This window comes from Mauremys mutica, chromosome 1 (genome assembly GCF_020497125.1).
Source record: "Mauremys mutica isolate MM-2020 ecotype Southern chromosome 1, ASM2049712v1, whole genome shotgun sequence".
NCBI lineage: Eukaryota > Metazoa > Chordata > Testudines > Geoemydidae > Mauremys > Mauremys mutica.
This window is the reverse complement of record NC_059072.1, coordinates 295,916,259-295,930,203: the sequence shown is the minus strand read 5'-3', so window position 1 is coordinate 295,930,203 and position 13,945 is coordinate 295,916,259. Positions and strand designations below refer to the sequence as shown.

Genomic DNA, 13,945 nt, shown 5'->3' with positions numbered 1-13,945 from the left:
CCTTGGTAGATTGAAGTCGGGGTGTCAGACTCTGATCCTTTATAAGTAACTGAAACGTTTTGCCATGGACATCATGGCAAATATCAAGGCTAACATTCAATACATTGTCCAAGATAATACAGGCTGTGGACAATGATGGAATTGTGTATTATTTTTATGACTATCATATGCCCTGCAGTTATCTTTGATATTAACCTGCCTAACTGCCAGGAGTTAAATCAAAAGAGACCGTTAAGGGAGAAACCAATAGGAAATGAAACAATGACACACATGAGTGTCCTGGAGGAAACAAAGGAAAAGCTTTTTATTGGGGAATACCCCAACTGACTCATCCAGGCTGAGCCTAAGATCAAAGAGAATCCTAATTTAAGAAAAAATGCTATCCTTGGGAAGGAGGAGTGTGAGAGTGGGTTGTGAGCACATGGAAATTGACATCCAGATTGGCAGAGATACGGGGAGTATGCTGTGAGCGGGATAGGCTCACTGATGGGAGTAAGCTGTACCTCCCAGAGCTACTAATAGGCTAAATTTTTAGAATATAGGCTTTCACTGGCTCCCAAATGGAAACTCTTACAGGAGCCAAAATTGGGTTGTTAACATAGTTGTGAATCAGTGGGACTGAAGCCTAGAGATCCAGTCTGTAAGTGGTCAGACCTGAGGTTCCACCCAGGAAGAGGTGCAGAAGGCCCAGTGTGTCATCTAAGAGATTCATTTGAGGGGGACTAAAAAGGGGTCTAAGGCACATTTTTCCCTGTAGCCATGTCTCTGGCTGACTGCTTAATTGTTTCTGTTCAGCCCACGATATCTTGGACCCATAAAAATAAAATAAATAGTATCTAGTTGTGCCCCTGTGAATTCCAGATAGTTCAGAGGAGCAGGCTTGGACATCAGGTTATTTATTAAAATCCCTAGTAACTCCTGCAATCAATCATGTGATGATACTGGTGGATCCTTTGATCCCTGCCAAAGTACTGAACTTGATCAACCTGTCATCCAGAGACTTGTTCAACACTAGTTATCTTTGAGACCCTATAGCTCTAAGTGGTTGGCAAACACAGAATGTTGCTCCACAATCATATATCAGGTGTGTATGTGAGCCAAAATATGCGTACTTAGGGGTGTCTAAGGTTAAACACTTAATAGATTTTAGAGGTGTTGTGCATTCCCAACTCCCACAGAAGACAATGGGATTTGCTTTAATACCTCTGATGATCATTTTTATTTAGGGGTTTACCTAATGAATTTGTGGCTAGCACCTGTGAGCCAAGTTCAAAAATTTTAACTTTGGCTTTTGAAAACTTCTCCTTCTAATCTTTCTTGCCACATTTCCCTGGTAACTGGATCTTCCATCCTTGGAGGGTAAGACTGTGTGCCTAAATTTTGATCCCCTCCTCCTTTACTAGGGGTGAAAGTTTGAAGGCCAGTTTCTCCCGTGGATGAGACATGTGTTGTCAACCAAGATGTTTAGCTGTCCTAGCTGTATATTTTTTGTGTTTAACTTTTGAAAAAAGTTAATACTCTAATGAAATATGAATATTTTGTTTTGTAACTGAAAATAGAAAGGAGAGAGTAATACTGTAATACTGCTTTTGTGTTACAGAAATGTGTGTCTTCTGTGCAAGTGGACAGCAGGGAACTTGATCAGAGAAAGACTCTGCAAATGATGAGCACTGCTAAGCCTGTTGGAGACAATGATGAATTTGAAAAACAGAGAACAGCTGCTATTGCAGAAGTAGCAAAGAGCAAGGAGGTTAGAATATACATTTGCGACAGTATTTTACTTAGTGTACTTCATTATTTTAGTTCAAGTATTTATCTCCTTAATGTGAGTCACATTATGGTGTCTGTTTTCTTATGATCCTTTGTCTACCAAGTATTTAGAAAAATAAAAATCTAAGGCAATGAGCATTTTAACATAAGAACATGAGAAAGGCCGTACCGGGTCAGACCAAAGGTCCATCTAGCCCAGTATCTGTCTACCGACAGTGGCCAATGCCAGGTGCCCCTGAGGGAGTGAACCTAACAGGCAATGATCAAGTGATCTCTCTCCTGCCATCCATCTCCATCCTCTGACGAACAGAGGCTAGGGACACCATTCTTACCCATCCTGGCTAATAGCCATTTATGGACTTAGCCACCATGAATTTATCCAGTCCCCTTTTAAACATTGTTATAGTCCTAGCCTTCACAACCTCCTCAGGTAAGGAGTTCCACAAGTTGACTGTGCGCTGCGTGAAGAAGAACTTCCTTTTATTTGTTTTAAACCTGCTGCCTATTAATTTCATTTGGTGACCCCTAGTTCTTGTATTATGGGAATAAGTAAATAACTTTTCCTTATCTACTTTCTCAACATCACTCATGATTTTATATACCTCTATCATGTCCCCCCTTAGTCTTCTCTTTTCCAAACTGAAGAGTCCTAGCCTCTTTAATCTTTTCGGAAACATGGGGTGTGTTCTCCCTTTTCTAAAGAGATAATGTGATGTAGACTGACCATAGAATATTTTCTTGTGGATCTAATTTTGATCTAAACCAAGTATGCTAAAATATGCATGAATTTTATAATTCAATTTTTCTTTATGCAAACAGTACAATTTGAGTAAGCAAAACTAACTTACTAGGTAGCCTGTATTGAAGCTATTTTGATGCTGAGATTAAGGTAATGAATATATTTCCAAGCCCCAACAAACTGTGATTCATTGTGTTTGGTATTGTTGAATTGCTATGGAACTTAACATGTTTAATCCTTGAGTTATTTTATATCCTCCTTTACAGTTTTCCATTTAATTTTGTTTTTATGATTTGCCTCAGAGCAACTCATAAAAATTAAAATTATGTAACTTCTTTTACAGCCTTGTCTGGACATAAGGAAATTCTAGCTAGTAAATTACTCTGTTATTTTATGGAAATTAACATTTTATTTGTCTATATAAAGGATAATGATAAACATTTAGGTACCTGAGATTTACTGCATTTTTCTGTAGTAGCATAATCTTAAAGGTTATTTTCCTAACTGTGTTGTTTCCTGAATGTTTTTTCCCCTTCTTATGTAAAGACCAAGACATTTGGAGGAGGCGGTGGCAGTACTAGAAGCAATCTTAATGTGAGTGCTGGAGGGAATCGAAACAGGGAAGTGTTCCAGAAGGAAAAGATAACAAAACCTGAGGGAAAAAATGAAGGTGTCTATCGTGAACTGGTAAGGCTGAGGATCTAAATGGAACCTTAAATATCCGTATTTGACATGTAGACTAAAACTATGAGAGAATGAATTCTCCTTCTGTTTCTATAAAAGGTTGTATAGATTTCTGTATTTTACTCTCTGTTGAGATTGGTTTATTTTCACGGAATACCTAACTCATGGAGGATACAATTAATCAGGCTGTGTATTGCAACTGTTTAGAAACTCTTACAAAACAAAACATTGTAACAAATTTTGTGATAGTCTCATTACAGAAATATTTTTTTCTCTTGAATTTTAAAATAAATGCAGCAGTTTGCAAGTTGAAGTAACTTAACTGTTATTATCAATGGCATTTTTATAGCACATTTTAAGAGCCCAAAGCAAGACATTTTAAGACCATTTTCCTTCTGGATTAACATTGGTTTATCATCAAAAGAATATGTTTAGTGTTTAAACCAGGGATCGGCAGCCTTTAGCATGCAGCCCGCCAGGGTAAGCCCCCGGCAGGCCGGGCCGGTTTGTTTACCTGCTGCGTCCGCAGGTTCGGCTGATTGCAGCTCTCACTGGCAGCGGTTCGCCGCTCCAGGCCGATGGGGGCTGCGGGAAGTGGCGCGGGCCAAGGTACTACTTCTGCTATTTAAACTGGTAATAAAAGAGCAGGGAAACTCCTTTTCATTCTCATCCTGGAACCCCATGCTGTCTGGGTCACAAATACAGTCTCTCATTTTGTAAGATGGTGGCCACTGGCAGGAGGCTCAGAACTATCAATTTTAATTCAAAACAATATTTCTAAATCTATATCACAGGTACTTGGTGAGAAGTGTTATTAGTTATGTGAACTTTCAGACCACTTCATTGAGCAAAATGGATAGTTTATACAAACAGTCCTTAAAAAAAACCTGCGTCTATTTTGCTCAGTCCAATGGTCTACAAGTTCATAAGGTTAGAAATGGTTTTCACTATGAACAAACCATGAAACACATTTTTAAGTATGTAATTGCAATTGACATTTCTGTGTTTTAGTGCTGGAGGCAGACATCTTGCTGGAAAGAGGTGTCATTTGTGACAATAGGGCAGCACCATAGAAGAGACAGTAAACTAGTTTGACCTGCTTTAATAATTGCTTAATAATCATAAAAATATTATGTATGTTTAGTTTTTCTTCCAACTGTTAAAACCATTATTAAAGCAGGTTAGAGACTGGTTTAAAGTAACTGTTAAATAGGATTTTTATACTTTGTGCATCATAAATGCCATCTGTTTTCAGCAAGATGGCTGCCTCCAGCACTGGATTTAAAAATGCTAAATGTAATTAAAGACTTTAAAAAAAAAAGTCACAGATCATTAATGTGGTAGGTGTTTCTTACATTTATATCCTATGTGTTTCTGAGATACATGTCACCATAGTATCAGGGTGCTGTTTATATGGACTTGAAAAGATGGATTTTTTCATAAATTAGGTTATAATATTCTGCCTTCCTCATACGACCAACTTAATAACTCCAACTGCACGAGGGATGTAGCACTTAAGTTGACGTAGGGTGATGCAGTGTCAGTCTAGACATGCAATTACATCAACTTTAGTGGCCTCCAGGAAGTGTCCCACAATGCCCCCCCACCCCATGACCTTTCTGGTCACCATTTTGAGAACCGCTGCCCGGGTGGCCAGATATGCAGGTACATGCCCCTCTCCTTTTAATGCCCCATGAATTTTTGAAATTCCATTTCCTGTTTGCTCAGCATGGAGAGCTCACATAGCAACTGCATGGCCAACCATGCCGGCTCCACACTGCAGATGTGTTCCTGCCTGGAGTACACCAGAGGTGACAGATCTCCTGGATCTATGGGGAGAAGAGGCTGTGCATACGTAGCTCTGATCCAACCATAGAAATGTCAGTATCTATGAGCAAATCGCTTGGGGCATGGGAGAGAAGGTCTACAACAGAGCCATGGAGCAGTGCCATGTGAAGATCAAGGAGCCTGCGGCAGGTGTACCAGAAGTCAAGGGAGGTCGCTCTGGTGTGGAGCTGTAGACATACTACTTTGACAAAGAGCTTCATGCCATTCTTGGTGGTGACCACATCACCTCTACAAGGGCCCCGTGCATACTTGGGAGGAGTCACAATCACAGGCTACTGGAGTGAACCCTGAAGATGAGGTGTTGAACAAGGAAGAAGAGTAGGAGAATGAGGGACAGGTGACCGGGAATCCAGTGACTCAGCGAGCCAGGACCTCTTTTTGACTCCAGATCCATCAAACAAGTCCACACAGTCCATCATGGGAGAGCCTGATGAAGGGGAAGGAACAAGCATGCAGTTTGATTTGATACTGCGGGGACACATCTGTTTATTTACTCATTATCATGCTACAAGAGGAAGTGAAATAACCAGTAGAGGTAGAGCTGCTGTCTGCTTCTCATTCCCCTGTACAGTTAGGCAAAGGGGACCCTGCAGAACAGTTTGTTATGTGTACCGGGATGTCCCGTGAATCCTCCATAGAGATCTCAAGGAAACTTTCCTTGAGGTACTCTGCAATCCTCTACTGAAGACTACTGGGGATGGCTGCCTTATTTTTTTCCACCATGGTAGGACACTTTCTCACACCACTCAGCAGGCATCATTGCAGCACACAGGCTACCAGCCTATGGACCCGGTCTGCAGCCTCTGTTACCCTCAGGGGTGAGATATCAGCTAAAGTCACCACTGCCTGTGGATAATGGTGCCAGTATTCAGTTTAGTTACCCTACCTGCATATACTCATGCCTGTGAGCTCCCCTCACCCTTACTGTGCCAGCTTGCCCCTCCCCTCCCCCCCACAGGCGCCATATTTGCCATGGCTGGGACTACCACCATTCTGTATGGATTCCAAGCAGAAGTGAGAATGTAGTGCATGTAACTTGTGTGGATCAAGGGGAGTGAGTTCAGAATACCAAGTTTCCAGTTATCTTGTGAATATACTCACAATAGTATCTCTGTGCATTGTATTTTTTGCAGCTGGAAATGTGGCCTTGAGGATCTTTCCAACCACACCAGTGGAGTAACTCAGCCAGATGAGGAAGGGGGCACGGGACGATATGTTCAAAGAGATCCTGCAAGTCTTTAGTGCTGTGGGTATTGAGCACAGGGCTTGGAGGATCAAGGTCACGGACAGAAATGGACAGGGATGGTGCGGACAGGAGAAAAGCATGGGAAAAGGAGAGTGATGTGAAGCAGGAGATGATAGCGCTTCTGAAGCATCAGTCAGACATGCTTACCCCCCTCTGTAGCCCATAGAGAACTGCATGCTGGGATTTCCCTACACTTCCTCCCCCCACATTCCACGTGGCATCAGGGGTCGTTGCACTATCCCTACTACTCCACCCCCACGGAGAGTACAGACAATCACAGCCGCATATACACTGACCTTTGAGAGAGACAGTTGGTGTATGTGTTTGCGAAATGGAAAGGACTGTTTTTTCCCCTTCAAAGGTTCTTTTCCCTATATTCATAAAGTTTCATTCAGTTATAAATGTCTGTTTGCATGTGTTTGGAACAAAACTCTATTTATGGAAACTTAATTCATATTTATTAGTTCACAACTTATGGTGATAGTGATAGAGGCATTTGCAATGTTATATTACCACTCGCACAGCACTCCTTATAAGATTCATACTGGGGTGCAAAAAAACAATATCAGGCACACCACACAACAGCAACAAACATTACTGTGGCTTATTATTAAAATGGTCTTCACTCCCTGAACCATATTGCTCTTTTTGTAGCTCTGGTATCTGGCTGCTCAAAATCAGCAGACAGCCATTCCACCTTCTCCCTCTTGGAAACTTCTCCTCCTTTGCTTGAGAGAGATTCTGAAGTGCACAGCTGGCAGTTATAACCCTGGGGATATTTTTTTCATTGAGGTCTGATATTGAGAGTAGATAGTGACACTATTAAAGGCACTTTCAGCTGTCATTCTGCTGAGTCTGTGGTTGAAGCATTCCTTGCTGCTGTCGAGGTGGGCAGTGAACAGCTTCATGAGCCACAGGAATAAGGGGGTAGGCTGTGTCTACCACATTCACTGTTGGTGTTTCAACATCTCCAATGGTAATCCTCTGGTCTGGAAAGAAAGTCCCTTCTTGCAGCTTTCTGTACTGGCCTTTGTTCTTAAAGATTCATGTGTCATGCACTTTCCCTGACCATCCAACATTGATGTCAGTAAAATGTCCCCAGTGATCTTCCAGCCATAGAAAAGTAGCCCTTTCTGTTGATATACTCTGTGGCAAGATGGTCTGGTGCCAGAATAGTGATATACATGCCATTTATCGCCCCAGTGCAGTTTGTGAACCCCAATACAGCAAAACCATCCAGTATGTCCTGCACATGCCCCAGAGTCACAGTCCTTCATAACAGGATGCGATTAATGGCCCTGCACACTTTCCCAACTCCAAATTGATTCCTGACTGATCAGTAGCAATCTGGCATTGCTTCAGGCTTCGATGCCGCGATTGCCACTTGCTTCCTCATAGAATCATAGAAGATTAGGGTTGGAAGAGACCTCAGGAGGTCATCTAGTCCAACCCCAGCTCAGCATCAGTGCAACTCTCATTTTGGTGTTACTGCACCGGAGAGCTAGGGCGAGCTTTGCACACATTTCCAGGAATGTGGCCTTGTGCATCCAAAAGTTCTGCAGCCACTGTTCACCATCCCATACCTGCATAATAGTGTGATCCCACCAGTCAGTATTTGTTTCTCAGGCCCAAACCAATGGCTCCATTGTCTGCAACTGCCAGTTGTTTCTTTCCATGGCACATATTCCTTGCAACTCCTCTCCTGACTCTGGAAATACTGCAGGATCAGACACAGTGTGTTCACAACGCTCATTGCAATAGTGCAGAGCTATGCAGGAACCATGCTTCTCACAGAGATGGTGGATGTGTGGATTTGTGGGGCTTTTGAAAAGAGGTGCAGAATGTTATAGGATGCAGATAAAATTATGGGATGAAGAAAACACCATCATGAGATCTTGAAATCATGTTCCCAGTCATCCCTGCATGTCTCGTTTGTCCCCATGAGGCATTGCAAACCCTTTACAAAAGACCCTGCGCTAGATGGTGGTGAGTTGCACGGTGGGCTACTTGCCCAGGGTGCACTGCTCTCTGCATCGATGCAAACACCACTAGTGAGGACATGCACCACTGACGCAAGGAGCGTAGTGTGGACATGTAAAAGTGATTTCATTACTGTGACTGCGGTCCGTCTATGTAACTTAGATTGACTGTAGTGTAGACTTGCCACCAGATCTGAAGAAGAGATCTGTGTAAGCGCAAAAGCTTGTTTCTCTCATAAACAGAAATTGGTCTAATAAAAGGTATTAAATCATCTACCCTGTGTCTCTAATATCCTGGGACCAACACAGCTACAACAACATTACAGACAACAGTGTTCTGATTTGGTGGTGGTGTGATAATGTAAATGTTTATTCAAGGTCCTGAGATAGTGAAGAATCAGCTCCTTTTATCTTTTGTAGCCCTAATATTAGGCATGGTTGTTTAATTTAAATGAATTTTTTAACAAAGATGGTTTCATTCATTATGTTACCTTCTCCCACATCCTATAAAAGAATCTGATAGCACAACATCTTTGCCTAGTGTACTATGACCAATGAAGTAGTTTCTGTCATAGCTGTTATACCAGTACCTAACTACTTACTTCCAGGTCAATTGTTCTGCCTCCTTCAGCTTTAAAATACAGATCCTCCTATTTTAATCTTCCTTTTTTTTTCATTCCAGTCTTTATATACAAGAATGAGCGAGAGAGAGAGAAGCTTTTGGTGCAATATATAAATAAGAGAAGGAAGAGATTGATTGGCCTTTGGAGTCCATAGATACCTTGAACGTTACAAGGACTGTGTGAGAAAGAGGGTCTCTGGGAAATTGCCTTTCCCTCATGTCTCAGGTTATGGTCCTGTCCAAGATTAGCTCTCAACAGTTCAGCCCGAGGGTGCTTCTTAGCTCCTGATGAAAAAAGTAGCTGTCATATACGTCAGCATACAGGAACACTGAGTATTTTCAACTCTGAAAGGAGGTGATGCACCACTGGTGCATGGTAGAATATCCCTTCTTCTTTATGACAACTATGTAAAAGATATTACCTCATCCACCTTGTCTATCTTCAAGGGAGACAGAACAGTAGAACAGATTTACTGGGCAGGCTCCAGCTGGCACTAAAAGAATGGATTCTAAACCAACACTGTTTTCCCCCCGCCCCCCGACAGCTGCATTCTAATCTGCCTGTTTTTTTACTGATATACTCACCTACATGGCCCATGTCACTGTACTATCTGTGTACCTTTTAGTCCTTAATGTATTTTATCCTCATCACACCCCTATAAGGTAGGGCAGCACTATGCCTATTTTACAGATGAGAGACTGAGTCACAAGTTAGATTAACTTGGGGTACGTCTTCACTACCCACCGTATCGGTGGGTAGCAATCGATTTCTTGGGGATCGATATATCGCGTCTCATCTAGACGCGATATATCGATCCCTGAACGCGCTCATGTCGACTCCGTAACTCCACCAATGCGAACGGTGGTAGCGGAGTCGACATGGGGAGCTGCGGACGTCGATCCCGCGCCGTGAGGACGGTAAGTAATTCGATATCAGATACTTCGACTTCAGCTACGTTATTCACGTAGCTGAAGTTGGGTATCTTATATTGATTTTCTCCCATAGTGTAGACCTGCCCTTGTTCAGCCTCAGATGGGAAGTCTGTGGCTGAGCTGGGCATTGTATGTAGGCCACCGTAGTGTTAGTAACATAGGCCATCCTTCCTATGATATTGCAGGAGACATTAGTAATTGTAAGTCTTTTTATTTAGTGATGGTCCTGTGCTTCAGTTTGTGGACATCCAGTCTAAGAATATTGTTGGGTGGACTTGTTTGTTTGGGGATGCAGAAGGAATTATGAAGGAAGAGGAATCAATTTAGCCAGAAGTGTAGGAGTTTTACTTTATCCCCACTCAACTGTACTTCATTCTTTTAAGAAGTTATTCTTGCATGTTCCAGTTTGGTTTTGGAAGTGAATTTGGATATTTATATCTGCAAACTAGATGGCTGATGTTTAGATACTGTTATTTATTACTTGTATTGTAGTAGCACCTATATGCCGTAATCAGGATGCATCTAATTGGAAGCAAGACAAGTGAAAGTAACTAACTATAGGAGGAAAGGAGAAAATGGGTAGTAATGATAATATCACATGGTTATGTTAGTTATTGCACAACTTGTACTAATCTCTCAGCAAAACAAGTTGTGTTCTTTTAAGCAGGTTTTATTTAGTTTGCATTAAGGAGTTACTCAGTTTTCATGGTTGACACATATCCCGAAATATTTCTAAAACATCCACTGCACTGTCAACCTACTGTCAACCTAAGTCATATGGTCCAGTTTATCTGGTTTGTTTGTACCAGCACAGGGTTGTCCCTTTTCCCTTTTTTGGGCAGAGAACTGTGACACTTTTTACAGGAAGGTGTGTGAGGCTAGAACTTTTTCCTCACACTACACATTTAGTAGACGTAATAAAATGGAGGATTGGAGGATTCAATTTTCAGCTTGGTGCTTCAAACAGCAATATTATGTAAGGCCATCGCCTTTACTATGTGTACACTGATAGCTATATTTGCTCTCTGTCAGAATGTTTCATATCATTGGGAATGAGAAGTCATGTTTTACCGAAGAAGGAAAATTACTTGTATTTCTTTCAGTTTTATTCTGCAGGACCTTTAGTCATTATATATCTAGCCTCCCTATTTTGGAGAACGTATAATCTGATTTTGCACAGCCATTGTCAATCATAACTTTGGAAATGTTTGTACCAAGTACAAAAGGCTGGCCTGTTAAGCTATGCTTGATATATTTTTGCCTTCTTTCTTCCTGCTAAGGGGAGAGATACTGTCTATCAGGATACTCCTTCGTTCGATGGAGTGAGAGTTAAACTATGGGAATCAGAGTTTGACATCACCTTTGGTTTTATATTTGAAATTAAATCAAAGCAAAAAAAACCAACACACACACACAAACGAAAAACGAAACCCAAAAATCAAAGGAAACCCCCCAAAGCATGTAAAACCCATCTCCTAAAATTACCATCCGTCCCTGTCTCCTCTCACTTCAGTGTACTCAAGTCAGTTACATGAAGCCATGAATGCTTATTTGTTAGTATTTTTATAAATGACCCTAAGTATTTATCATCATACATGAAAAGTAAATGAATGTTTTAATTAAATATTAATGTTCACTTTACACGCAAACCTAGTATTTTATGGAATCTGTGTTGTAGCTTGTGATTACTTTTGTGTATATCTTTTATTACAGGTTGATGAAAAGGCTCTAAAGCACATAACAGAAATGGGTTTCAGTAAAGAAGCAGCAAGGCAGGCACTTATGGATAATAGCAACAGCCTAGAAGCAGCATTAAATTTTCTTCTGAACAGCAGTAAACAGAAACCTATTCAGGGACCACCACCTAGAGGTATAACTTGTAAAGCTGTGTTTTAGACTGAAGTGCCTATATAATAGGGCTCTTGTGTTACAAGCACAAAAAGATAATAGTGGTCTTTGCTAGTGTATTTGGAGTTATGCAGGGGCATAATTGCATACATGTTTTCCTCTAAGTCTTAATGTATTCAAGACCTGACAGTGAATATTGGAAAAGTACCTCTGTGTATTATATCTGTAATTGTTTCCTAGTTAAAAATCACACAGTTAAGTGTTCTTAATTGAAAATAATCCATGTAATTCATGGATCTGATTATATTTTCCTGTTTAAAGGCTTCATCTGTTTTATAAAAACAATTACTGTAGATCTGTCTGGATCTAAGTTATTTGTTTGTAATATCCACAGGGAAAGGAAAGGGCAGAGGCCGACTAAGACCCGAAGATGAAGAGGAACTAGGAAATGCCAGACCTTCTGCACCCAGCACACTGTTTGACTTCTTAGAGTCCAAAATGGGTACTCTGACAATAGAAGGTACGTTGTTGAAATTAAAATGATCTATGGAAGCAAGATCAGACACTGCTGGCCTAATCTTTCTAAGTTGCTAAGCACCTTCTTCTCTATAGATGTTACTGAGATCTGTGTTGGGTCAGAACATCTGAAAATCCGGGTTGTTCATGTTTCATGTATGCATGGTGTTCAGTTAACAATGTATATTCATCTTTTCTCACTACCACTTGGTTATGAAAAGATGTTACAAGTTTATTAATAGGAAAAGACTTAATTGCTTTGTCGTCATCATGGATCTAATGGAAAATATTACTTTATCTGTTTGCCACTGTAGTGTGTTAATGGTCGTCCCTCCCACTCTGGCTCAGTGAGAAGCCACTCCGCCTCACTACAGCCATGAAAATGTTAAATTATCATTTTCTGAGTTTTCTTTCAATACACTGCTCAGACAAAAGGCAGATGTGGATGTAATAGTGTGTGGTTTTGCTGAAGTATGGGTGAGGGGGCATGAAGCAGATTGGGAGTAATGGGGCCTTGGGTTATCTCAAGGTGGGTCTGTAGATCCAAACCACTTAAGAGTGTGGGGGACAAAAAGTAAAGGAAATAAAGATGCCATAACATGGTCAAGACTCACCACCACTGGTGCCTCCTGGAGGTTGCTCCAGAAATTAGCTCTTGTCAGCTGTGGAGCGCCCTCTGCGCGTGGTGTCTCACCTGTTGTCTGCTTTGCTAGTTTGGGACCTGCGTTGTTCCCTGCTTGGCAGCACCCGCTTCAGGACACTGCCCTCCGGCAGCGCACACTACTCCATTCTCAGTTTAACGGCAGTCCTTCAGCTTGCACCTGCCTCAGTGGCCAACCACAACCCCAAAGTCTAGCCCCTCACCTCAGGGGCAAGTTGCAGTCTGTCTCAGCCGCACTCCTCCTTGGCCAGGTGCAGTGCAAGGAGGAAATGGGGGGAACCCAGGCCCACCTGCTACTCTAGGTCCCGACCCGGGGACCCTCTGGTGGCAGCCTCTCTCTACCCTCCTTCTCTCCCCTTTTGTCCGCCTATCTTTCCTGGGCCAGTTCCCTTTTGGCCCCTTGCACCTTCTTGGCCTTTTTTAGCAGGAGCTGCAGCCCAGCAGGTAACTGGGCTGGAGCTCTCCTCTGCTCCCTCGAGCCTGCCCAGCACTGCTCTGTCCAAAGTGCTACCTCCTTACCTAAGAGTACATCTACACTACCCACCGGATTGGTGGGTAGTGATCAATCTATTAGGGATCGATTTATCACGTCTAGTGTAGACGTGATAAAATCGATCCCTGAGTGCTCTCCTGTCGACTCTGGTACTCCACCGCCATGAGAGGCGCAAGCGGAGTCGACGGGGGAGCGGCAGCAGTTGACTTAGCGCCGTGCACACGGCGCAGTAAGTAGACCTAAATACGTCAACTTCAGCTGTGCTATTCTCGTAGCTGAAGTTGCGTATCTTAGGTCGATTCCGCTCCCCAATGTAGACCAGGGCTCAGGAGCAAGTCCTCCTCCCTTGCTAGTCAGGGAGAGACTGCCCTCTCCTTTGCTAGGCAGACTTTATATAAGGCCCAGCCTGGCCCTGATTGGCTGCCTCTTTCTTTGCCCTGATTGGCTGTCCACAGGCCTTTGCTGATTGGCTACTGGTCTGCGCAGCCTCTCTGGCACGTTCCAGCCCTTTTTCTCATGGAGTGGGGCAGATGCGTACAAGAAAGGGGACCTGACTATCCCAAAGAAAACAGTACTATTTTCTCATGAGAGGGCTAGTTTCCTTTT

The 13,945-nt window shown here is 42.3% G+C and overlaps 1 protein-coding gene across 2 annotated transcripts in view; it reads left to right on the top strand.

Moving 5' to 3' along the window:
• TDRD3 (tudor domain containing 3) overlaps positions 1 to 13,945 on the top strand; it is a 271,154-nt gene that overhangs the window by 172,542 nt on the left and 84,667 nt on the right. For both annotated transcript variants that reach the window (XM_045012123.1, XM_045012124.1), the window contains 4 exons: positions 1,601 to 1,750; positions 3,056 to 3,196; positions 11,535 to 11,691; positions 12,064 to 12,189. In XM_045012123.1, coding sequence (XP_044868058.1) covers positions 1,601 to 1,750; positions 3,056 to 3,196; positions 11,535 to 11,691; positions 12,064 to 12,189 — 574 coding nt within the window. The remainder of the gene's footprint in view (positions 1 to 1,600; positions 1,751 to 3,055; positions 3,197 to 11,534; positions 11,692 to 12,063; positions 12,190 to 13,945) is intronic.